At 37.5% G+C, this 24,791-nt stretch overlaps 1 protein-coding gene across 1 annotated transcript in view; it reads left to right on the top strand.

The window, feature by feature from the left end:
- The first annotated feature begins 3,220 nt into the window (after positions 1–3,220).
- The window catches only part of LOC108497462 (complement C4-like), a 47,844-nt gene continuing 26,273 nt past the window's right edge, over positions 3,221–24,791 (top strand). The window contains exons 1-16 of the mRNA XM_017815090.1: positions 3,221–3,366; positions 5,637–5,829; positions 6,841–7,021; positions 7,685–7,755; positions 8,045–8,130; positions 8,844–8,926; positions 10,065–10,152; positions 14,778–14,883; positions 15,078–15,201; positions 17,175–17,290; positions 18,023–18,190; positions 18,940–19,137; positions 21,509–21,700; positions 23,076–23,225; positions 23,633–23,759; positions 24,136–24,207. Of these exons, the coding sequence (XP_017670579.1) occupies positions 3,302–3,366; positions 5,637–5,829; positions 6,841–7,021; positions 7,685–7,755; positions 8,045–8,130; positions 8,844–8,926; positions 10,065–10,152; positions 14,778–14,883; positions 15,078–15,201; positions 17,175–17,290; positions 18,023–18,190; positions 18,940–19,137; positions 21,509–21,700; positions 23,076–23,225; positions 23,633–23,759; positions 24,136–24,207 (2,020 nt within the window). The 5' untranslated portion in view covers positions 3,221–3,301. The remainder of the gene's footprint in view (positions 3,367–5,636; positions 5,830–6,840; positions 7,022–7,684; positions 7,756–8,044; positions 8,131–8,843; positions 8,927–10,064; positions 10,153–14,777; positions 14,884–15,077; positions 15,202–17,174; positions 17,291–18,022; positions 18,191–18,939; positions 19,138–21,508; positions 21,701–23,075; positions 23,226–23,632; positions 23,760–24,135; positions 24,208–24,791) is intronic.

Below are 24,791 nucleotides of genomic sequence, written 5' to 3'. Positions count from 1 at the left end.
TGTACCCTTCTGCCAAGCAGAGGTGAAAGAGCGCAGGCTGAAACTGAAAGAAGAGTTTGGTCTTGTTAGTATTTAGGCTGATTAAGGGGGAAAAGGCTTTGGGAAACACTTCAAGCCAAAGAACAAAAACTACTGCTGGTGCTCAAAACATAGTGAAATCCTGCAAAGTTCCAACAAAGCTACTGAAAAGAGAGATGGCATATACTCAAAATAAAACATCTCTGTCTCCCCAAATTCGGGGTTCACCAGTTCCTTCTTACACACACATCAACCCTGGGCTGTGCTTTCCACACACTGTACTGGACTGTGGGTCAGCTGAAGGATCAATAGGTGAAAAGTGGCTGATGAGTAAATAGGAAAGGACTTTGCCTTTACGAAAAGAACAGGCATATTAGTTATTTTAGGGGGAGTTTTCTGTGTTCTTACCTTCATGCATGTGTTAGAGACCTTCAATCAAGATTGTTTTGTTTTATTTAGTTTCATTTTGTTTCATTATCAATATTCCAGTCCTTTGGACTGGAGTATTTTACATTCTGCCAGAAATCACAATATGAAGAATCTGTGTTACTAGAAAACCAGTGCAATGATCATTTTATACAAGCCCAGAGACAGACCAATCAAGCATAAGGAATTTTAAGATTCATTATGTAAATGGTTATGTATAGGCTTGCTCTTCTGTGATTGTGAGAGACAGTGAGAAATATCCCTATTTAGTTGAAGTTACTGGTTTATGTTTTGGTGGAAAAAAATCTTTATTAGAGTCAGAACACTTCCTTAAAATCAAATATAAAATATTTATGCAACGTATTGCTATGGATAGCTGTTATGTACTCACATATATTTATTCACTTAAGGAAGCAAAAGTGCAAATCCAAGTAAAAACAAGTGAAAGCAAAAACCGTAGCTTTTACAAGGTCCTCTTTATAATGTGATCTGTGAAAATGTTTAGCTGTGGGTTCATACAAGGCTATTTGTATAGTTGTGCAAACAGACCTCAGACCCTGACAAACAAGCCATTCCAGACAATGGAAAGCCTGCCTCCTCCCCTCTGAAAAAGATGGGCACAGAACAAGATTTTGGTGTGATCTCACAGTGCAAAAGTGCTTTTCCAGTGACTACAGGAGTAGGAAATCTGTGTTGGTTGTGTTTCAGTCTTCTGCAAATTATTCACTTTTCAGCTGGGAGAACTCCTTATGCATTTCTCAAGGAATAGGTATTAACCTTGCAGATATTATTTTTTTTCTTATCCTATATTTCATCTGTAGAAAAGCAAAGAACCCACTCATAGTTGTTTCTTGTCCTGTTTTAGTGACTTAGTAATTGCATCAGCTCCGACCTTGCATGGCATCAGTGCAAGTTGTAGAAGCAGAACTGTCTCTGAAAATGGCAGGAGCCTTATGCTCCACAGCCACTGCTGCTCTTAATTCCCTCATTATCTCTGCAAGAGTGAGAAGTCCTTGTTTTACCAGCTGCAAGTTTAACAAGCCTTTTCTGCTCCCTGTGGAGAGTATGAGCCCTGTTCCCAAGAGGACTTCTTCTTCCATGTCTTTGCCCTGAACACAAACCAGCTTTGTGATGGAAATCGCTGCTCTTCCTCCTCACCTGGCTTGGCTTGGGAGGCCAAAAGCTCTGAGGAAAATGATGAGATTTTTGCATGGAAATAAATCAGCAGAGGGAATTAGAGGGTGTAGAGGGAGGGCAGAGTGAAAATAACTTTGTTCTTAATAGTTCTCAAGTCTGAACTTCTGTAAACATCTCCCAAAGAGCACAGATTTGGACCCTGAGGATCCACAGGTACCTCTCCTCAACTTCTTCCTCCCTCCTGACACCTGAAGTGAGAGTGGAAACCAGGAGAGGAAGGGTGAAGGAAACTGGCTGTCTCTTGATAAAAAAAACTATGCCTAGAGCAGGCAAAACTTAGCTTTTTCTGATATTAGTTTGAAGTCAGAAACATTCTTCCTGCTACTGCTGCTGGCCCTTTCTCTGTCCAGCAATGGACAGAGTGTACTTGCCATCTTTTTTGGTCTCAAAGGGAGCTACCAGACTTGTGGCATGCCTACCATAAAATAGTGAACTGACTTGTTGACAACTTTTTCTCTTTCCCTACCTCCTTGTCTTGAAAGGAAGGCAAGAGATGTCACTTATGCAGGTGGCGGGGTGAGGTGAAGGTCCCTTCTTCTTTACAGTACAACACGCAGTGAGCCCATGCTGTGAGCATGAATTCATGTTACAAATACTGGACTGCCGTTTTGAGGCATCCATTGCTAATAATTAAAGACACAGACTTAAATGTGGTGTATTAAAGGGCAGTTTATCATCAGAACCTGGGGGATAGCCATGTGATCATTTCTGAGACTTGACCTGCCTGTAAATCAGATGGGCATTTTTCCATTCTCATGAGTCAACAAAATTATGTTTGGGAGACAACAGTCCAGTAAAGGTTTGTAAAAATGAGACCTGATGAAAGTTTCAGTTTGTTCTTTCATTTGCTTTTGATCAAAACTGGTTCCTGTACAAACAATTATTCCTCAGACAATTTTTTCCCCTGTTAATCAATATCCTACCTTGTAAGATATTGTGTCTCTCCTACAGTCTGAAATACCATCAGCTGATGAGTCATTTTATATGTTTATGCTAAGATGAGACTACCCTCTGGAAATCCCTCTGTCTCGAACATATAGGAAAAATGGGCTGAGTGGCTCAGATAGAGCCATCAATTTTATTTCCACAGAAATTAAAGCAGATGAACGCCTTCAAGCGTGACAGATTGAGATGGTGTTGTACAGGTAGGTTTCCAGCACAGTTACTTTGGTGCTATATAAACCAGAAGGAGCTTTCTCTCACCTTGCTGGACCACAGAAATGCCTGGGGTTAAGTAATGGCATAGAGAACGGCCTTGTCACTTGCGTTTGTCCCCACTTAGAAATGCTTTACAGCCTCTCTTTTAGCCACAGTGTCTAGTTTGATTTTGGGATGCCTTTGCAGTATTTGTGAAAACTTGTCTCTGCACGTGACTTTTAGTTGCTGTCATGTCAAAATGTTGAAGCTGGGAAGAGAATGGATGAATAATCAAATGTAAAATTGTGTCTTAGTCCAGAATGTCTGTCCCTGGGGTATTAATGTGCACATCACCAGCATGTCCATCATGTTTGGTTGCACCATTTTGCAAGTCATTAATAAATAACCAGGATAGGTAATATTCTTTGCTGCAATATGCCATCAGCCCATTTCTTACAGCATGGACCTAAATTGACAGTGGCTCTTTGGTATTTCTGTTTTGCAGATATTGTAGAGTTTTCCAATGGAAAGGCTGGCATTGTTCATGAGCTTTTGTTTGCTGCTGTCTGATACACAGCAAGCACCATCGTAAGTACATTTTGTTATCAATTCTTAAATCCTATCCCTTGGAAGAGAAAGTAGGAAATATTCTTTCTCTCGATAGAGAATCAACAAAGCCAGTTTCTTAGATCACTGAAAATTTGTGTAATCTTAAATAGGTAAGAGGTAAAAAGCTTAAAACAGCCCTTTTAAGGCACTTTTAAGGGAAGAGACCTCCACTTAGTAATGAATAATTAAAAATATCCCACTAAAGCATGTTGTTCATTCTGTTATTGCTGTTTGTTCACCTTTTGTTTATGACATGTACTGGGTTGAAAAATCTTCGGAAACAATATCTCTGTAATTGAGCTGTACATTGCAGAAAGCAAAGGTTTCACTTTTGGGAGAGCTTCAGTGTTTTTCTGTATTTATCCTCTATTTTAGTGGAGACTTACATGTGTTGATACTGGTTCTTCTAGTTGGACAAATTCCTGAGTTTGGGAAATAGGTGTTACTCTTTGAGAAAACCTGTGGAGTACGTTAAAGGTCCTTCAAATTAATCTTTATCTGTAGGGCAGAGGTACAGCAGAAGAGACTCTTTCTTTGTTCCCATGAGGATCAAATGTTTGCAGGTACTTACCATACTCAGAGGAGAGCTTTGGTGAGATATTTGGGCTGTCAGTTCAAACTTTCTTCCCCTTCCATATCAGGTAACCTTTGAGGTTATCTCTAGCCCCAAATACTTATTTCTTTTCTGATGATGTTTCATCCAGGTGCAGACTCCTGCCTGCAGCCTGGTGTTAAACTCCAGTGTCCACATCAGCATGAAAACTACAGCCCCACAAAAAGTTGATATTGGGGCTCCTGTGGGGCATCTTGAGACATACTTCATCATTAGTAAAGCACAATCTTTGTCATCTGTGAAAAAAGTCTTAGTGGAAAGGGGGACTGAGATAGATTTTTTCCCTGAGGTAATGGGATGTGGGAAACACAAGGTGCTGAATTTATCAGGTATATGAAATTGAACATTACATCAGAAAAATAGCGTGATGCTTTGAGACTAGATCTGGCCTGGGTCTGGCTAGCTGAGATTATGGGCAGTGTAGGCTAGTGACCATACCTCACTGAGCTATTACATAGGTAAACTTTTAAACATCCAAAGCAACTAACTATACCTCAGGAAAAAAAAAATACCTTGAATTTCTGTAGACTATGTCAGAGAGCAAGCATTACTCTCTATTTTCCATATGTGAAGTTAGGTCTTGTGTCACCTTTTGCTAGAACCAACAGACTCTGAGTGAATGAAATTAAATATCAGTTTTATTCCCTGATTGCTATACCCCACCATTTATTTTATACATTTAAGAAAGAAGAAACATTATTTTAAAAAAGTAAAAAAGAGAAAGTTCAGCTGACCCATTCTGATAATAGCAAAATCATTTACCTTTCATTTTAGAATTCTTTTGCAGAATAATAATTTTCCAAAAGCAGCTTACTTGAACTGAGAACTATTCTTTGTGTATGTGACATTATATGTGAAGAGTCATGACATGACTTTTGACATAGTTCTCTGATTTTTGTGTGTAAAATATCCTGGAAAAAAATGGGAGCAAGAATAATGATCTACATTTTAATGGTCATGAAATTAATTGCTAAGAAGCACCAGAGCAGAGTTTAGAATAAAGGAAAGTAATAAAGAGAAAAAAAGAAATCCTAACCAGTTTAGCCTCCAGCTCAACCCTTCCCAGGGCTTTGATCTTACCTTCTGTGGTCTCTCATTTCCTGCATTTCACAAACAGTGATATTGCAATGAAGATCGGCTACTTGTACCCCCATACACATGGTTAGATAGGAAATTGATTTCTCCTGACATATTAAAGCATAAGCTGTCATAATGTAAGTGCTAATACACAAAGATACATAACTTTGTAACATTAAATATGTATTTATGAATATGTATTCATTGTCTTTCAATGCATGGCCTCATTTTGTTTAAGAAATTCGAGTTTGTAAAACTTCGTCTGAGTTAAACCAGGCTATAAATGGGGTCCCTGGGACATGTTGCAGGTTTTTTTCTCTCCTATGTATAGGGACTGATGTTTTGTAGGAGTTAAATGTGATAGTTCAGAATTTGGGGATCAGTTGAGGAGAAACTGTCTACTTTTAACCTCTATTCTGACTAACAAGGGCAATAGATCAGTTGATCTCCACAATTCCCAAGCTCAGCTATTCTGTGAGTGTCTGCTTTTTTCTTTAAAATTTGTACTGATTGGACAATCACTGAGCATACTGGAAAATCTGTTTGTCTGTTGTTTTAGATTTCTTATTACTGCTCCAAATGTGGTACATTTGGGCACATACGAGACAATAACAGTTCAAGTCCACGGAGCACAGAGTCCTGTGCGAGTTACTGCGTACTTCAAAGATGAGCTTAAAAATCAGCTCCTATCAGACAGGATCATCTTTAACCTTAACCAAAATAATGACTACCAGGAGATGAAAAAAATAATGGTGAGTCTGCCATCACAGTGATGTACATTTTTTTAATTAAGTGATAAAAAGCACATAATTTGTACTAAGAATAGATTGGGACAGAGATAACACTGATTCCTAGAGACACTGGTAGAACACCATTTCCAGTGACAGTTGCACCATATTCACCCAACCAGCTAATAAAAGAACACCTAATGGAATTTAAGTGGTGGTTTTAAGTGCGCTTTTGTGCCCAAATAACAAGCTCAAGATTTTGTCACATGGTGATAAAATAAGTTCAGTTTAATTGTTTTATCATTGTTGTTCTGCATCACTTAAACTACGACTGCATTCATATCTTTGACTTACTACTGGTCATGTTACAAAACAGGAGAAACCTTTAAAAATGTGTTGTCTCTCAGAACAAAGCCTGTGTTGCTTCTGCAAGCTCTTAAGTGGATTAGTTCTTTACACCCTGCATTGCATCATTTGCTTCTGCCATGATTCTTTGAAGTCTGGCAGGATTTTGTTCAGTAGCACTGGTTTGGGCTAGTTGGTTGGAAAACATCACAGCAATACTTATTTCAGCTCTGATCAGTTTCCCCCAAAGCTAACAGCTGAGCTTTCAGATCAGGTTCCTGTTGAGGGTGATGCTTAGAAGCATCACATAAAACTGCATGAAGTAAAGCACCAATCTCACAGACAAGATTTTAGCATAATACGGATTACAGGATGCATGGTGACTGGAACTCAACAAGCATGTAAATTGAAGAAAAGTCACCAGGCTTGAGTTATTGCCTTTGAACAGAAGAAAGTGTATTTCTATGATGGAAAATAAAGGATTAGATAGTATCTATACTTTAAAAGAAATATTCATCTAGGAAGAAAGATATAACCCTCAGTGAGAAAGATATAATTGAGAATCTTCTCTTGAATGGTGCTAATAAAATTATTTAAGCACTTCAGGTGTTTTGGGGCATCATCTATGTGGCCCCAAAGTCAACAGGCTCATCTGTGACTCTGTGGATTTTTCCCTTCTGTCCTCTTCAGGTCAAGCCAGGGACTCTGCAACAGAACTTGTTCAAGAAGAGTAATCAACCATATGTTCTGCTGGTCACTGAAAGCAGGGAGCTTCCTAAGGCTGTTCAGAGCATTCGCATCCTCCTGTCCTCCAAGAAAGGCTACATTTTTATTCAAACAGACAAGCCTATATACACACAAAGTTCCAAAGGTTAAAATACAAATGCTGCATTTTGAATGTTGAATATAGATGTTACAAGGGCATGATTAGAAAAAACAACAATGACTTGATCCTTCCTGCAGCCAGGACTTCTGCAGGGTCTGGACTGTGCATTGTAGCAACCTTTGTGGAAATGCCACTGGAGCCAAAGAGTCATTCTAACAGGAGCCAGACAAAATCTGCTCTTTTTTATTCAAAAAGCTTAATGACAACATTCCTTTGGCAAACAAATTTGTGAGAAACCTGCAAAAAACCAAAACTCATATTGGTCCTGCTTGCGCCACCAGCAATGTGTCCTTTGCTCTTTAAGACCACAACTGCTTTCTTACCTAACAATTTCATTAAGTAATAAGAGATGGAAGTAAATAGAGTTCTTGAGTTTGGTTTCAGGCCTCGATTGCAGAATGAATATAAAAGTGAGTAATTTTCAGGACTTGCTTCAAGAGATTTTCTGGTCAGGTAACATGCAAAGCCTGTGGGAGAATGTAATTCTTTTTTGAAATTTCTCAGACTTATTTTCATTAACAGAAATTCAGTAAATACTAAATTCAATAAATACCAAACTCAGTAACTCATTTTACAGCTTGTAATAATTACTCTCTAGAAAGGCAAAAAAAAAAAATATGTGACTGTATTTATTCCTCTGTTAAACAGTAAAATACAGGATCTTCATTCTGGACAATGCTATGAGGCCAACAGATGACACGGTTACAGTTGCTGTGCTAGTAAGTATGCAAAAACACTGTTGATGAGTTCTTCTTCAACACAGGAAATATGAATAACTTGCACAAAAGATGTAAGAGCAAAACTATAGCTTTGACTCCTCTCAGTGTTTACATATAGTAAGATATTTCTGGTTGGTTTTGGCTGATATCAGGAGCATGTGAATATTAAAGTAGGAAAGTCAGAGAAGAATTTTCTCTTCCATAGGAGTAGTATACGAACTTGAACTTCTGGATGTAAATGTTTGACACCTGGTGCATAATTTCATGTTTACTTTCTCTGTCTCAACAGAATTCAAAAGGAATGGTGGTTAAAAAGTCAGATCGGAAAATAAAGGCAGTGTTCAGTGAACATTTTGAAATACCTGACGTTGCTGAGTACGTTATTGCTGTGCCTTGTGTATGAAAACCTGTAGATTAAGATTTTTAACTGCTGAATTGCTAGAATTACTTTTCAGAATTGTCCTTCTCTCACCATAGGGCAAAGATTGAGCCTATGGTTAATATCTTTTTACCTTTAAGCACCTCATCTTGGAGACTTGAGTCCAGAATTTAATGTTAATATCCTGTAATTAGCAGCATGTATCCTGATAGGGGAAAATTAAAAAAACTGCGTACATATCTGCTCCAATGTATGGCTTCATTCAAGAAAGCACTTCTGCAAGAGCTTAGTTTGCAAAGTGTCGTTAATTATATTTTAATTATTAAATATTAATCATTTTAGGTCAGGCTTTTACTTAATATTCAGTGTGTTCTTGCATGCTAAGTTGATTTTGATATCACAATGAATATAAGCTATAGGAAATATTTGATGAGTGCTCTATTTCTGAGGACTTTCAAAGGTAATACATGTTACATGTGTTTTGCAAATATGTTATCTTGTACTTCCTCGTACAGTTATTTTGAGTGTTTTCTAGGACATTTGGAAATATATTGCTGGCTCCTCCTAGCAAAGAGAAATCCATTAATAAATTAGTTTGGGATGAGATCAAAGTAAGGAAAATATTAGTGTTTACTGATAATTATATATTGGCATTATCAAATATCTGAGGAATCCTAATTAACTATTTTCTACTGCATCTGAACTTTAGGCCTGGAACTTGGAAAATCAAAGCCTGGTTTCACCAACATGAAATGTCTAATGTTTCCGCTGAATTTGAAGTTAAAAAATATGGTAAGAGAATATTAAATTTGCATTTTGAATATATGAAGTTACCACTATGTGTTAAAAGATATACTGCAGTGATTAAACCTGGCTCTACTTAGGTAGTAAGGACAAATTTTACAGTGTTTCTGTGCATCATTGCTATCTCTGATGCACAGAAGGAAAACTCTGGTTTTGGTATGACTTCCACTTGTATTTAAAAAGAGAAACACCTTTATTTATATACAGATTTAGTATCTTTTTTAACATTTTTTTAACATTTTTCACCAAACATTGTAAGGGCTCTCCTACTGCAGAAAAAAAAGAATGAGATGAGCTCCCTTTTAAAGTCATTGCAATTCTCCCAAAGTTTCCAGTGAAGACTACGATGAAAAAAAACCTGCCTGTTTTCTCTCGGTAGAATTCAGTCTGGAAGTTTATGAGATTTCCTATACTCAAAGAAGTTTTTTTTGAGCAACGGTAAAAGCACTGTGGGAAAAGTAAAAATGTAAAAATTTAACAAATTGGGATAAGAAATTGCTTGATTTATTTGCACTGAAATTATGCCTTCTTGTAAAAGTTAGTGTGGGTTTGTTATTTTGTTGGGGTTTTTTTCTTAAAGACAAAAGAAAACCTCGGGATTGTATGAAAATCTCAGTTTAACAAAACTAGTTTTGCCTTAGGTAGCGAATGTAACAGAATAGTGGAGACTACTGCATCTTCCACAAACACCTACATGCAGAATTACCCTGACTATATCTACAGGAGCAAATAGTTTGGCTTTATAGGAGCAAATTCAAAGTGACACAGCTGATGCTGGGGATCTCATGTCCACACTCAACCCATTTCAGGGTGGGTTTACTTCAGACTGCTTCTAGTCCAGGGCACTTAATGCCCAGTAGCAGTTGGAATTTATCTTCTGGCTTAATTTCATTGTAAATAAATGAATAAATTAATTTTGTGGGCTCAAAGACTGCTCCACTATATGAAGCAAAGCAGAATAAGGGAAGATGATTAGAGATTTGCTTCAATAGTTCACTACTGATTCAAACTAAAACATCCCCTCAATGCAGCTGCATCCTCTCAGTGGGTGTTGCCACATGCCAGGAGTTTAAGATATGTTTGAAACTTGCATGTCATGACCTTTCACCTTCTTTTTTTCATGCAGAACTTCCATCTTTTGAAGTCAAACTCATCCCACTTCAGCCATACTACCACATCTGGAATGAAAGCTTTGTGTTTGATATCGAGGCAAAGTAGGTGTGCTCAGAGTCAGGTTGTTTCAGGAGGCAGATAAGTAGATTGTGAACTTTGCAGCTTCTTCCTTTTTCTTGTCATTAACAGTTAACCCACTTCTGTCTTTACTTGAATCTGACTAATCTTACATACTCTCTGTTTCCACTAATGACTTGAGACATCAGTGTAAAATTCTACCTGGGTTCAAGTCCTGGTGATTAAGGTGAGTAAGATTTTCTGAATATTTTAGTTTGCTAGTAAAGGCGACTATTTAGGATTCTCCTCTGTGTTGCTCGGTAAGGTTCCAGGCAAACTGATCACCTGGTTTTCTTTATACTTTTGCTTCTTACATTTAGAAATATTCTAAAGCCACAGATGTGTTATTTAATTCAAGTAGAAATGGATTCAAGTTTGGGTATTTATTTTTTCAAGGCCCAGTGAAGTTTGTAAGCTAGTGCTTGTTTGCAGAAATATTTCCAGGGGAATAAATACAATTAATCGGAGGAGTTTCCATGACCATCACTACACATATGTCTGTTGCTGCACAGTAGTGCAGCACTGGTCTGGATGAGACATGACTACAAGACTGGCCAGACCCTGAGTCAGGGCTCAATGAAAAATAAGTTCTACCTGGTCCCATACCAAATTAGAATGGCATCAAACACAGAGTAACTTAGGAAGTCAGAGAGTGAAAAGTTAACCCATCAAAATATTTTTAATAGTTTTGAAGAATCAGATTGAACTGAAATTGAATAAGCATTTAGTGCTCTGTGGCTCTGGTATTTTTGAGCACGAATTGACAGATCTAAATTTGCTGTACACTAGCAGTGGCTTATCAACATCTTTCAAACCTTCTTGACTGTTGAATTTTCAAGTTTAATAGGAGTCAAAATACTAAGAAACTGCCTGTTGAGAGAATGACTAAATCAGAACTAGATACATTTTTTCTCTTTTTTTCTGAAGAGGAGTAAATTTTATTAAATAACAGCAGGCATGTGGAAGTAGCTGGTCTTTCATAGTTGGGAGAAATCTATTCAGTTTCAAAGAAGTGAGGAATCTAATTTTTATGTCTTTAAAAATCAGAAATTAATATTTACCAGTACAATCAAACAGAGAAGGGGTTTAGGATATTGTCAAACACACTGGATAGTTGATATGGAAGAATACATCTCCTGAAATAAGGTACTCTGTGTTATCTACATAATACTGAATTAGTTATTCTGTTTATTTCTCCCTAGGTAGACAAAAGCTCAGATTCATTTCCAGGCAATTTTGATGTGTCAGGGAAGAGCTGACCATGCAGTATCAGCAAGTAGTGTTAGACTGCCACTAAGAACAACTCCTTAAAACAGAAATCAGCACCTCATGGCTTTTGAGGTTGATTCACCATATCCCTTAACATTCTTTAGCACAAAAGCAAGAATAGGATCACACAGAGTTATTTCAGCCCGTACTCTTAAATATATGTAGTGCTATACAGCGGGCAAATTTTTTGTATGGTAACAATAATGCAAGATAGCGGAAAGTGAACTGTTTATATTTTATTACATAATGATTATTTATTTTTGACCTGTAAAGCTTATTGTTTCCATTAACTTTTAGTATTTTGACTATTAATGGTTTGCAATTATTTTTGAATAATATGTAAATATACACGTGACATTGTTCGGAGATATTTTAGCAGAGAAGTTCATTCTTGTAACTTACTAATTCTATAGAATAACTTGTATAGTTTTATAAAGGTATTTCATTAAGTTTCCTAGGCAAAACCTCTTTGAGTATTGTCTTTTAGAAACATACACATAATTGAATAGTATAAGAATATCTTATTGATAAGTTACCATTGCACAGTTTGTGTCTATCTTAGTAGTTGATGCAAATAGAAGAGAGAAGACAGTCAATACAGAAGGGAGGAAAGATCTAAGTATAGAAATTGCTAAGGTAATATGCAAATAAGAATAAAAAATCCTGCTCTATACAACCAAAATTTGAGCCTTTATTAAGCACTGACAGTAATTAACCATAGAAGTAATTTGGCTTACAGTAACCTTTAGTTAAATAGGAATTAATTATTAACATTTTTCAGTGACCAAGGAGGCCAATGGCATCCTGGCCTGTATCAGAAATAGTGTGGCCAGCAGGATTAGAGCTCAGCACTACATTGAGGTGCTGGAGCATGTCCAGAGAAGAGCAACAAAGCTGGTGAGCTGGGGTTGTTTAGCCTAGATAAAAGGAGTCTCTACAACTCTTTACAACTACCTCAAAGGAGATTGTAGTGAGGTGGGGGTCAGTCTCTTCTACCAGGTAACAAGTGACAGGACAAGAGGAAATGGCCTCAAGTTGCACCAGGGGAGGTTTAGATTGGATATTAGGAAAAATTTCTTCACTGAAAAGACTGTCAAGCATTTGAACAGGCTGCTCAGGAAGTGGTAAAGTTACCACCCCTGAAGATATTTAGAAGACATGTAGATGTGGCACTTAGGGACATGGTTTAATGGTGGACTTGGTAGTGTTGGGTTAATAGCTAGACTTTTTCCAACCTTACTGCTTCTATGGTTCTATGTGAGTGCAGGTGACTAATGCATCATTACTACTGTGACCATTCATATTTCACCTTGTGTTTGACTCTAGAAAGCCCTCCAAATTAAGAGCAGCAAATGAATTATTATTTTATTCAAATATTATCCTTATGCAGTAGGAACTTTGTCTGCATTTCAACATGATACCAGAGAAATTATTTGAGCCACCTGGTCAGTCAATTAAACAGTTCCAGCTGGTTCCCAAGCCCCAGAGCTTAGTTGCCAATGGCTCAGCTGGTGCATGGCAAGGGCTTGACCTCCTCCATGCAGCACTCCCCAGACAATTTCTGAACCTTTTTAGGAAGAAGCACGAACCAAGGTCAACCCAAGGTATTTATGTGACCACTTTGCTGTTTAGTAGAGTGGGGATGGGTTGAGCTCTGCAGTACAACAGCACTGTACTCGTTTAATTTAATTAACCTGGTCCAAACAGAGCACAGTCGTTAGATTTGCTACATGGACCCTGTAACTGTATCCAAGTGGAATACTGATCCCCCATTCCCCCTACTTCTTATCTGGGTTTATTTCTAATCTAAATTTATGCCTGACCAGTGTATATCCTGTTGGACTTCTGCTCTCTGCCCTTAACTCTGCTGGTCCTTCCTTCCCCAGCACACCTCGAGAGAGCAGACAGAATCCTATATCCACTTCTTTTTGCTTGGCTGAACTCAACTCTTCTAATCTCCTCTTGATCACCTGCAATTCTTTATTTGGTTCTATTGAATTACTAGCTTTAATCATGATTGCTTGGTACTGTGATATGAAGTAATATCAAATCACTGGCTTTAATTTTAATCCTTTCTAAAATTTTCTCTATGCTATTGCAGCACTCATTTTTGAGTTTATAAACTTCATATATATCTCAATACTCATTAACATCGCAATTATTTAAGAAGAAAAATTAGGTCTTAATACCTGCATATAATTCTTTTGTCTATTGGAAAATGTCCTAGTGGTGCTGCCTGACTTTCATCAAAATCAACATATGGAATTCCTGATAATTGAACTTATTTCTCTGAACTGGCCATGCATGTAATAAAGTTACTTGGTATATTTACTATTGTTTCCCACCGTTATTAGTTCTGGAATTTAATGGAGTTTTCATAAGAACTGTGTCTCAGTTGCTTTCATTGGTATAGATCAGTGCTGCTGATCGGGTCAATTTGAAAAAGGCTTTGTTTAAACAAAAATAAACCATTACAGAACTGAGATAAAGCAGGATTTCCACAGGCAAAAGACAACACTATGGCCATGACAAGTCTCATGTAGCACAGGTAGCATCCTCCACTGTGCTGCCAGAGGATTCCATCTGCCAGGGTTTCCTTGAGTAAGGAGCCAGGTACAACATGTCCTACATGCCCTATCCTCTCTCTCCATGACCTATATGCAACATCCAGGGGTGTTCTGGACAGATACCTATCTGGCAAATATTTCACTTACAAGTGAACCTTATGCTATACTGCCTCAATCTGTAGGGGAGATGTAGGGTAGAGGGTGTCTACTGTACCTAATGCATGTATTAAAATATCAGTTGGTAGGATCTGTCTCTGTACATCTTCAGAGGAACTAAATACTTCATATCAGTCCCTGAAATGATTCTCTGATCCCTTATTTCAAACGCTTTTCTCATGAGGTGTCTCATACAAAGGAATTAGCTGTGCATCGAAGCTAAAGAAACTGGATACCTCCCTTGCTCTCTCTGAGGGGGATGAGTTGTGTGAGACCTCACTGTGCAACTAAAGCTCTTGTTAATTCATTAAAAAAAAAAAAAGTTTTGTTTACTCTGGTACAAATTTTGTCAGATGGTGTCTCGACATGTGATTCTGCCGACATGATTTACTCCATATATATGTCTGCTTTTGAAATCACTACTTGGTAAACATGTCAGTAAAAGTCTTCATGTTTGAGTTACAAGTGAGTAGGACTAATTTTTGTTTTCAAGGTATTAGTTACAGATGGGATGCCTACAAATATTCCAATTTTATTTCAACATAAAATGATGTCTGATTTATGCTTGTTTTTTATTAAGACAAAAATTCACCTCCTTGCTTTTCTTCCTTTCAAAGACACTCTTATGGGAAAGAAATTCAAGGTGCTGCATATGTGCGATTTGGCATCATTGATGAAAATGAAAACAAAGTGTTTGTTCCAGGCCTGGAGCAACAGCTATCTGTAAGTATTCAGTGGAACTATTTTGATTTATTGTACCTAAGCTTAATATTGTCAGAAATTCTGGAAACTTAGAACCCTGCAATACCATAGTCATGATATAAGCAACACTTTTTATTTCTAATGGCAACAAACCAGTAAAGGGTTGTCACTTCCCCTTTTTTTTTGATTTTCTTTTTTTTTCACTTTTGTTTTAGATTCAAAACGGGAAAGGAAGAGTCACTTTAAATACACTACTTTTGGAAGAGAAATTAAGGAAGAGCGTTTCCACTCTGGAAGGGTTTTGTTTATATGTTGCTGTTACCACTGTAGAAACTGCAAGTGAGTACACTATGCCTTAGCTGATACAGTCTGTAATATTTATATTGGCCTTTCTCTACTGTAATCCTTCATGTGGGAAATCTTGTGCAACTGGATCAATCTTTGCTGCAAAGCTTCCTCATCCTATAGTGCCTGACAGCCTCTTTCATCTGACTCCCTTCTGTACAAAAACTTCATTTTGTGTGGTATTCACTTATCTGAACCCAAATATCCTGACCACTTTAAATGCCCTGTGGTCCTGTGTTGTCTTCCATTGCTGCTCCAGAAGTACTCAGGTCTCCTGTGAGTACTGTCCTATGGGGTCTGTCCCACATGAAATAGCTCTGTGAGGATATCTGAGATATCCTAGTCCCTCTGAAGTGGCATCAGACACATGTATGAATGCAAATAAATTAATCCCCATAAGATCTTGTTGATCAGTTGCCCTAGCCACCTCCATTCCTTTCATATATATAAATTTATTAGTTGCACTTGATAACTTAGCTTGCTTTGTACGTCAGCAGGCTAAACTGTCAGGTTAGAGGTAAGGCATATGTATTAGAGCCACAGTGCAATGCAGAGGAGGATCTAACCCTTGTGAGTCCTGTTTGTCCTCTTATGTCCCACAATTTTATTAGACTGTGGTACTTGGTATATGTGCAAGCACAATATAGTCCAAATTGCTTGGTCTTGCTGTTCATCTGAGACATGAGCCTGGAGCATGTCTTCCAGAGTTTCTAATGGTTGCTTGCGATTGTTCTTCTAGGAAACAGATAGTAACAGGTAATAATGGAGCTAACTTCTGAAGCTAAATCTGTGACAAAGCTGACCTTTCCAACAGGGGCAAGATTTTTATTTTTCTTCGTAGGGAAATTGATCCCCTTTATTTTAGATATGTGAACGTAAAGTCAGAGCTCTAGTATTTTGTGTAGTCAGTATAGAGAATGGATGGGTTAAACTGCACTCCAGAGGTGTCTGTTCCCAATAGCTATAGAAGGAGTCTAGTTACTTAGCTTAGAATTACAAGAATTCCATAAATTCCTAAAAATCCTATACATTAAGTAGGATTCCTTAAAATCCTAAAATTAAGCCAGATTCATTGCAGCTGTGCAGTTCTTTAGTATTACCTACTATAGGTGCTAGCATGCACTATTGCCACAACATTTATGGCAAGAGCAAAAGGGGCTGGAAGTACTCCTGTTACTCCTGCCCATCACGATGGGCACAAGATCTCATGGTGAGCCATGGTCTCTACCACGCTGTGCATGCTGCCTCTTTCTGCCACAGGCAGGCTCCCCTCACACTTGTGTACTTGCTGGGCTTGGTACTAATTACATGCATGACAGGGAAGGGGTAGTGGGCTTTACTGACACCTCTCAACCTTGGAGAGCTAAAGTGGAAAATAAGGATGTTGAAACATGTTTCTAAATGCATTTGGTTTAAAACAAGTTGTGCAACTAGTTTCTTTAGATATAGTTATTGGTAGTGGTGTAACTAGAAGAATTACTGTTTTAGCTAGAAGAATCTTAGATGGAAAGCAGTTGCTCAAGCTGCAAGTTGCAGAAGATGGCATTAGGTAATATTAACTCTCACTAGTAGCTGAAAATGAAAAAAAAATCTTTCAGAAAATTAGAGATCTAAGGTCCCAACCCCTCTACCAGTTCTGAGTAACTTCTATGTCAGTCTTTGATGGAGCCTTTCCCCAGGAACGGAGCCCCAACAGCTCAGAAAGGGAGGTGTGTGGCTGCAATGGCTCCTGGGGTAGTGTGCCCTTTGTTTGCAGGTACTTTGTTCCAATTGATGTATTAGAGACGAATTTTTATTCATCCTCTTCTAAAAACTGAAGCTCTTGTGTGGGAATCATATTTCACCTTCCTTTATATATGCTGCTAAAGGTGAAACTAATCTTGGAAACAGAAATGAGAGATGTTGTGGTTATATGCAAGTACGTAGTTATTGCCCTCATAGCAACATGTACTGTTTGATATTAATAGGTGGTGAGATGAGGGAAGAGGAACTGAGCAATGTGAAGTTTGTGCAATCTCCTTATGCTGTTGATCTGTCTAATACCAAAAAGAATTTTGTGCCTGGAGCCCCCTTCTCTGTTGTGGTATGTAGTATTTAGCTGATTGTATCTTTGCCTCTAAAGAAATGCATTTGTATCTGCCCTTTTTCCTTGTCTGATCCAATGGGAGCTCTATAGGACAGAGACCTTTAGGAATAGATCCAACACAGACCTACAGTTTGTGTCTGGTTTGTCTTGTTTCTGTACACTCAGAGCCTGAGCAGCCAGAAAATGCTGGTTTTCTGCTCTGGAAGTCAATGCGTACTGTTGTCCTACAAGGTTTTATAAAACAGCAATCTCTTCCTCACTTCCATATCAAAATATTAAATTAGTAATATTGTATCAAGTTAGTCCCTTGTCAAATTAGAATTCTGAAAACTAAAACAGCATATTACCTTTTTAAAAAAATGCATTGAAATTTTTACTATTTTAAACTTCACACCTTCAAGTTTTTCTACAGAGTTTTCTACAACAAGTTAAAGTCATAAATTTACCTTATAATAGTTGAAGACAAATGTCTCTGGGATCAGCATAGACCAAATAGATGCCAAGTAAATATCTAGGACAGCTCTTAATCCTTACTGACAGATTTTTACCTTAGCTGGAGTCCAGACTGAGTCGATTTCTACCCCCTTCTCCCAAAGCTCAAATTTTTGAACACTAATGTGTACACTTTTGTATTTCTTCTGAGTTTATAAAAATAACTGCTTCTTATTTGTAAGCCTTTTTTAAACCCAGGATTTCCTTTAAGTAACAAAAACTTTTTTTTTCCAATAGGCATCTGTCACTTTGGTTGATGGTTCTCCTGCTGGCTCCCTTCCTGTCACTGCTACTATTACCTTGCCTGGAAAACCCCCAATGAAGAAGACTGCACTCTCTAATAAAGAGGGCCTAATCCCCCTTACATTTGACATCCCCAGAGATGCCCAAAGGCTTGAAATAATGGTAAAGAAAACCCAAACATCCATATTTAAAAGTATACCACTGGGAAGAACTGAGAACACAATTACAAATGACTGTGAAAATGATAAGTTTTCAATAAATTAGCACAGAGGGTGGAACATCATATTTTACACCATCTGTAGAGCTTTATTCAGACTGTGTAGGATATTTTAAAGAGACCAGGGGCCTGAGGGATGTCTCACTGACATGAAAGGCACTCTAGTACATCAGAGCCTTGGGGATACATGTGTTGGTTATAGTGGTGCACTTTTTCAGTGTTTTGATGTTCATTTTCCTGGCATGAAGGACAGAAATGGGACTGTAAGGTCTCACCATGGAAAATGATAGGAAATTATGAGAAGAGGGTGAAGAAAAAGGTCCTGAGCAATCCAGAGAGTAGGCTACATCTGCCCACTCAGGGGGTTCATTTAAGTGTACAATATAAAATGGGAAAAAAACTTATCTGAGTACAAAATCACTTTTGAGTCATTTTGAGGCATTATTTCTCATTCAGAAGAGCCAAGAATGAAAGATACCAAATTAAAATGGAACAAGAGACAAAATGGGGTGAGAGAATAAAATAATTAAAATCCTGTTTTTTGATGAGAGGTTCTGCTAATGAGGTCTTGGCAATGATTCATCTCACTTCACAGCATTTTCCAAATAATCCGTCAAGATATGAATTAATGGTGACACTATATACTATCTCCTGCGGGACACTTGATTCACTCTGTCTTTTTCTTCCCTGATAGGTAAAGGCTGAAGAGGGAAAAGAAAAATTAGAATCACCTGAAGCCAGTATCAGAGTTGAAAGATACCAGTCTGCTTCCCCAAACTACCTAAGCATCAGCATCCCACATGCTGTTGTGGCACCTGGAGATACTTTACACATCACTTTGAATGACATTCATCAGTCTGGCAGTGGAAAGATTGACTATTTCTATTATATGGTAAACAAAATAGTATCATATCAGTAATTTCTTTTAGGAATTATACATCTCAGAATATTTATCAAGTTATTAATGTCCAGCAAAGGGCAAGTGAGACAGTGTTCTGACTGTCTCACTGTCAGACACAATCAGTTTCTGGCACACCTGACCCACCAAGACAAGCTGAAGGAATTGGGCTTGTTCAGTTTAGTGAAGAGACTCAGAGTGAGTTACTAGTAACCTAAAATTACTTGAAGAGAAATTACAGACATAATGAGAGAAAAACTTTCAAACTTTAATGAGAGGCGAACTTTCCTAGATGGTGCCATGCAAGATAATAAGGGACCAAGGCTAAAAATTGTGGCCTGGAAGGTTCATTTTGGAAAAATCTATTCACTAATGATGAATGCAATACTGGAAGAGATTCCCCAGAGGGTTTAGGTACTTTCCGTTCTCAGAAAAATTCAACACTCAACTAGAGAAAAACCACATCTGACCTAACCTTAAACTGGTGATGTCTTGTCTTAGAGCAGGCAGTTGGACTAGAGATCTCCATAAGTCCCTTCCAGAAACTATTTCTATAATTCTATTATTTTTTTATATTTTTATATATTCTGGGGCATGTAATACATGAATCTCTGTAATTTTTTTTCCTGAAGAAGGACATGTAAGTATAAATTTTAGTCTGTAGTTTCTAATGCAGTCTACAGCAAATAGATCCATATGGGGTAATGTTTGTCTGCATAATTATGTGGATATTTTTGAAAGAACTGACAGCTTTGAAAGCTGAAATCCCAGGCAGATAACTTTTATGATATCTATAACAATTATATCTTAATCCAAATTTCTCTTAATCCAGATCTTGTTCTTTCACACTCCTTCCAATCTGTATTCTTTCCTCATAATATTGTTTTTATAGGTCTGATTCCCATAAATGCTTTTTTTTTTCCCAGCTATTACAGAACTGCCCACCTTGCTGTGGACAGATTATATATATACATAAGGTTTGGACCCTGCAATTAGAAAATCTAGTCCTATTCTAGGGGATGTTGAATATATAAAAAATGTCTTTTATAATTAACTACTGGGTTTTTTCACAAATAATACATGATTTTTGTATTACCATGGCTCCATATTACCTCCTTTTGGTTTAGTTAATCAGTAGGTCAGTGTTATCTCCTACAAAGATTGTCGTGAATGATACTGAAGGCATTGGCTGTTACGACCCTAAATTACATTCTACAACTGAAAAGCAGATCTGTAGATAGAAAAGTGAGGAAACCATCTTACTCAGCCTGTGATCAGGAATGCACAGTATTTATTTTGCTGAAGGAGACAAATATATTCATGGGTACATTTCAGGAGTGAATCTTTTGGACGTGAAATGTGTTTAATCCTCTTCTCCCTCTCTTCATCCTAATTCTTTTGGCAGCTTAAATTTCCCAGGATGATAAACACCACAGACACCAGTTCCCATTTATTTTTAATAAGACTCTCATATATTGTAATAATTGTATCCCTAGGAGTTAAGTTTAGATTTGTGGGTTAATTTTCATTGGATGACTTAGCAGAGGTTTGGAATTGGTGTTGCCAGGCTCTGGAAAGACATAGTGCTGGTTAGGCAGGGTGTGTGGGAGATGTGGTGAGAGACACTGCTAGAGAGCAGCAGCAAGGCTTTCTCCTAAACTTTGGTCATCTAAATGAGGGCAGCGAGGATTTCAGAGAAGGCTGCAGCATGTATTTGTATCTTCCAGAAGCCCATTCATTGTGTGTTTAGGAAAACTCCACATGTTTTGTTCAGGGAAGAACACTGTCAGTCCTGCCACTGTGTCTGTTTTTCATTCCATTCAATTTAATATAATTAACATAGTGTGAGAAGAAAGGCATTAAATAGTGAAAGATGGGCTGAAATCAATTAAAGGCTGTGATATTTTATCCTGAATAGTAGTTTTTGGATGAAACCTGTTCCAACCTTTTCACACTATCTGAAAGATTCAGTACTAACTACAGATTAAGTAAAGCTGATATCCTTGTGGGGGTGATGATCAGTCATTATAGAAGACAAAGATAAGACTGACATCTGGGTACCTCTTTTCAAGCTGTAAGATTGAGTGGAGGGTGGCATATTTGTGTTCAAACCTGGGCCACAAGACCATTGCAGCAGAGGCTCACCACCACACTGTGTGCTAGTCTCTTCCAGGCTACTTGTATACGGGTTAAGAATTAAAACTGTTAAGTGCCATTAGAACAGAATATGTTTTAAACAGAAATCACTTCAGAAAATTATATCTATGTATATATATGCATATATGTATGTGTAAAATTATGCAACAAAATGCTCATTCTAGGGTATATTCGCAGTATTTTATTTATGTTTGTTTCTGCCTCGCAGGTTGTGGCAAAGGGACAAGCTGAGCTTTTGGGGAGGGTCCCATCCTCAAAAAAAATAATAAACCTTAAAATCACAGAGAAGATGGTGCCTGCCTTTCGCTTTTTAGCCTACTACTTCATTGCAAATGAGGACCGTCAAGACATTGTTGCCGATTCTGTATGGGTGGACGTTATGGATGTCTGTGAAGGAAAGGTACCTCCAGAGCTTGTAGCTTCTGTTATTTTATCCAAATTGAAAACAAAAACATGGGGTATCAGCAGAGCAAATGCAGGCCTGGGGTTAAAAAGTGAAAGACGTATCATTTTTATTGAAGAAAGGGAGTCATCAGGATTCGTGCTGAAAGGTATAGCTTGAAAAGACTCCCAAGAATGATGGCAGAAAGGCTTCCAAGAGTGACAAAAGAGATATCCTTCTTCTGCAGGACAGGCTGTGCCTCAAAAAGATGAAGAATATAGTTTTGTAGAGATAAAGCCCCCCCCGTGAGTGTCTATATGTTAGAAATCTGCAGTGAAACACCAATAGAATTGTTGAGGGGCAGAATCTCTTTAAACTTTGTCTTTTTGTAGTAAGGTGTGCCACATGAAAGAAAGTGAAGCCACGTATTGGGAAAAAAACCAAATTCAAAGTAATTTTTCAGGGTTTTTGATTTCTTTTAAAAGTAATTTTCTGAGATTTTGTAGCATTTCAAAAACACTTTTAAAAAGTTTAAATTAGAAAATGAAGTGTGGGTAAAATAGGAGTCCCTCTAAGCCTTCCTTTCACTTTCCTCCTCCTCCTTTGTGGGACCATAAGGTAAAATGAAAAAAACATGACAGGAATTTTTCCTAATAGCATGAAACACAACTGCTGAAAAATGTCAGCCGTCTAAAATTATATTTTACAATTAAAATATTTGTTTTGGAAAAAGAATGTGATAGTCTATAGGGAAGAAAAAGTTTTCAAGAAAAATTATCTATCTCTAAAACACAAACCAATTCTTCATTTATGCAATGACAGAAGTCAGTTACGGTCAAGCTGGCATATCTACTACGGATTCCGTATTAGTTTCATAATCATCGTTCCTACTCCCTCCTAAACCACAAAGTGTCTACATTAGAACCAGATCTGAGTTTACCCAGTCACGTTAAAAAACAAGAGTGTGCAATAGAAAGCAGGTAGTATTATTACAGACTGGTTTAAGTCAGTTAATTTTGTACATTAATTAGTCTTTTCCTGTATTTCATGGCAATTTTGTTTCCACTGGAAAATAACAAAATTATGTTGAAGACCCTAGTTCAGCAAATCCCTTACACGTACTTTTAATTCCTGTTTGTGCTTATTCATCATTGAAAGTCAGCGTCCAGTATTCTGCAAGACACATCTTTTAGTTCCCCATGATTTCCTTCAGTGAGAAATATCTGCATCTCCGTCTTCCAAAACACAGGATCCCAGGCAGAAGCACCACAAAACAGAAGCATCCCCCAGCCTCTGACTGCTGACAATCACAGCTGACAGTATTCCTGGCCCAAAGACTCTTCGCTTTTTATTAACAAATTTGATATTTTTTGTTTCAATCTTTTCTGTTTAGATTAAAGTGAGAACAGAACAAGAGATATATGAACCAACAGATATCATCAATTTACAGATTGAAACGGACCATGCGGGAAAAGTTGCCTTAGCTGTGGTTGATAAAGCAGTTTTTATTCTGAATAAGAAAAATAAGCTTACAGCCAAAAAAGTAAGATATTTCTAAGAAGAAAATTTTGTATCTACTAGTCAAACAAAATTTTCCATGACTAATGTGACGATCAAAATGTAATTAATGGCTATTAATTGCTTAAACACTGATTTGCTAAACTTGAAAATGTTTTTTTCTTTTGCAATTTATTGTCTATTTAAGATGAATGGTATATTTAAGATGGGAATTTTCATGCAATGGCAGACAAGTCTGTAAATTAAGATACCATTGCTTGAAATCACTTCCTAACTAAAACATTCCTTAGCTCTAATCTCAGTTTCCAAATGCAGCTTGTACCTCCAGTTTGCCTTGCTTCTGTGAATCAAAGGCTACAAGAATTTTTCTAAAATATATATATAAACCCTTTACAAGCCTGTACAGTACATCCGTACTATTTTATTTGGCAGGTATTTAATGCTATGAATTCGTATGATCTTGGATGTTCTGCAGGTGGTGGCTCAAATAATGTTCAAGTTTTTACTGATGTTGGTCTGGCTTTTTTATCAGATACAATTCAATCCAGCATTCGGGAAGGTAAGTGCAATCTGCCCTCCACTTTACGTGTTTGTTTACACTGTAGATCTGGTGAGGTTGATTGCTTCAAAACCAGAAACATTTTATTGTGATGTTGTAAAATCTCCTTTGCTTCTGGATTTTTATTCTTCTGTTCTTCCACTGGATGCTGGAAGATCAGATAGCCCAGATGATGGCTGCTGGTCCTTTGGTGACCACCTCAAATGGGGCAGGCAGCAGTTGGCCAGGGCTGGAAGGTAACTTGACAAACTGTGGGTCTTCTGTGACTGAGATGGGTCCTGAGATGGGTCCTAAGATCAGTCTTCATGAATGATGTGAATGATCAGGCTGTTCCTGTCATGTTATCGTGACAAACTCTTCTATTCTGCCTTCCCAGGATATAAATGCCTCCATGGCACCAGAAGGCAGAAGAGATCTTTGGATTTTCAGAAGAAAATGTCAGGAATTGGTATGTCTGCTCATCTGGGTGGCCTGAAAGGCTTAGCAGGAGAAGGCAAAGGAATCTGACTAGGATCTAAGGGAGCAAGAAGTGATGGCATAGTAAGGGATACCAAGATATTCTTAGTCCCAGTTCTTGCATTAGGTGACATAACCTAGCACAAGTCTTTATACTATACTACCTGATGCATCATTCATCAAAACAACTAAACAATAAAGAAACCTGAAAAAATCCCAACTAAACCAAAAAAACTGCAAATGGAAAATAATTCATGACTTTACAATCTCTCAAATGCAAAGTACTTCTACTAGATAAGATGTCATTTAATCAGTCATGACATTGAGGCTTTTCAAAGTTATTTGTATGGCCAGGAAATGTTTCATATATCTTATTTTTTTTCCTTTATATTCTGCTTTAAAATTTTGATACTTTGTGCTTCAATTAAGAGATGAGTTAGTATAATATTTGGTCTAAATTGGAAAAAAAAAATAATTTTACACAAATTGACATCTTCTTGCTGGAAGACATGACAGCTTGAAACTGGCATCTTCCTTACTTTTGAAATCAGGCTCTTTATTTGAGAAGGAAAACAC

The sequence above is a fragment of the Lepidothrix coronata genome, unplaced genomic scaffold, assembly GCF_001604755.1.
Source record: "Lepidothrix coronata isolate B3197 unplaced genomic scaffold, Lepidothrix_coronata-1.0 Scaffold48, whole genome shotgun sequence".
NCBI lineage: Eukaryota > Metazoa > Chordata > Aves > Passeriformes > Pipridae > Lepidothrix > Lepidothrix coronata.
This window is presented reverse-complemented; position numbering and strand designations above follow the sequence as displayed.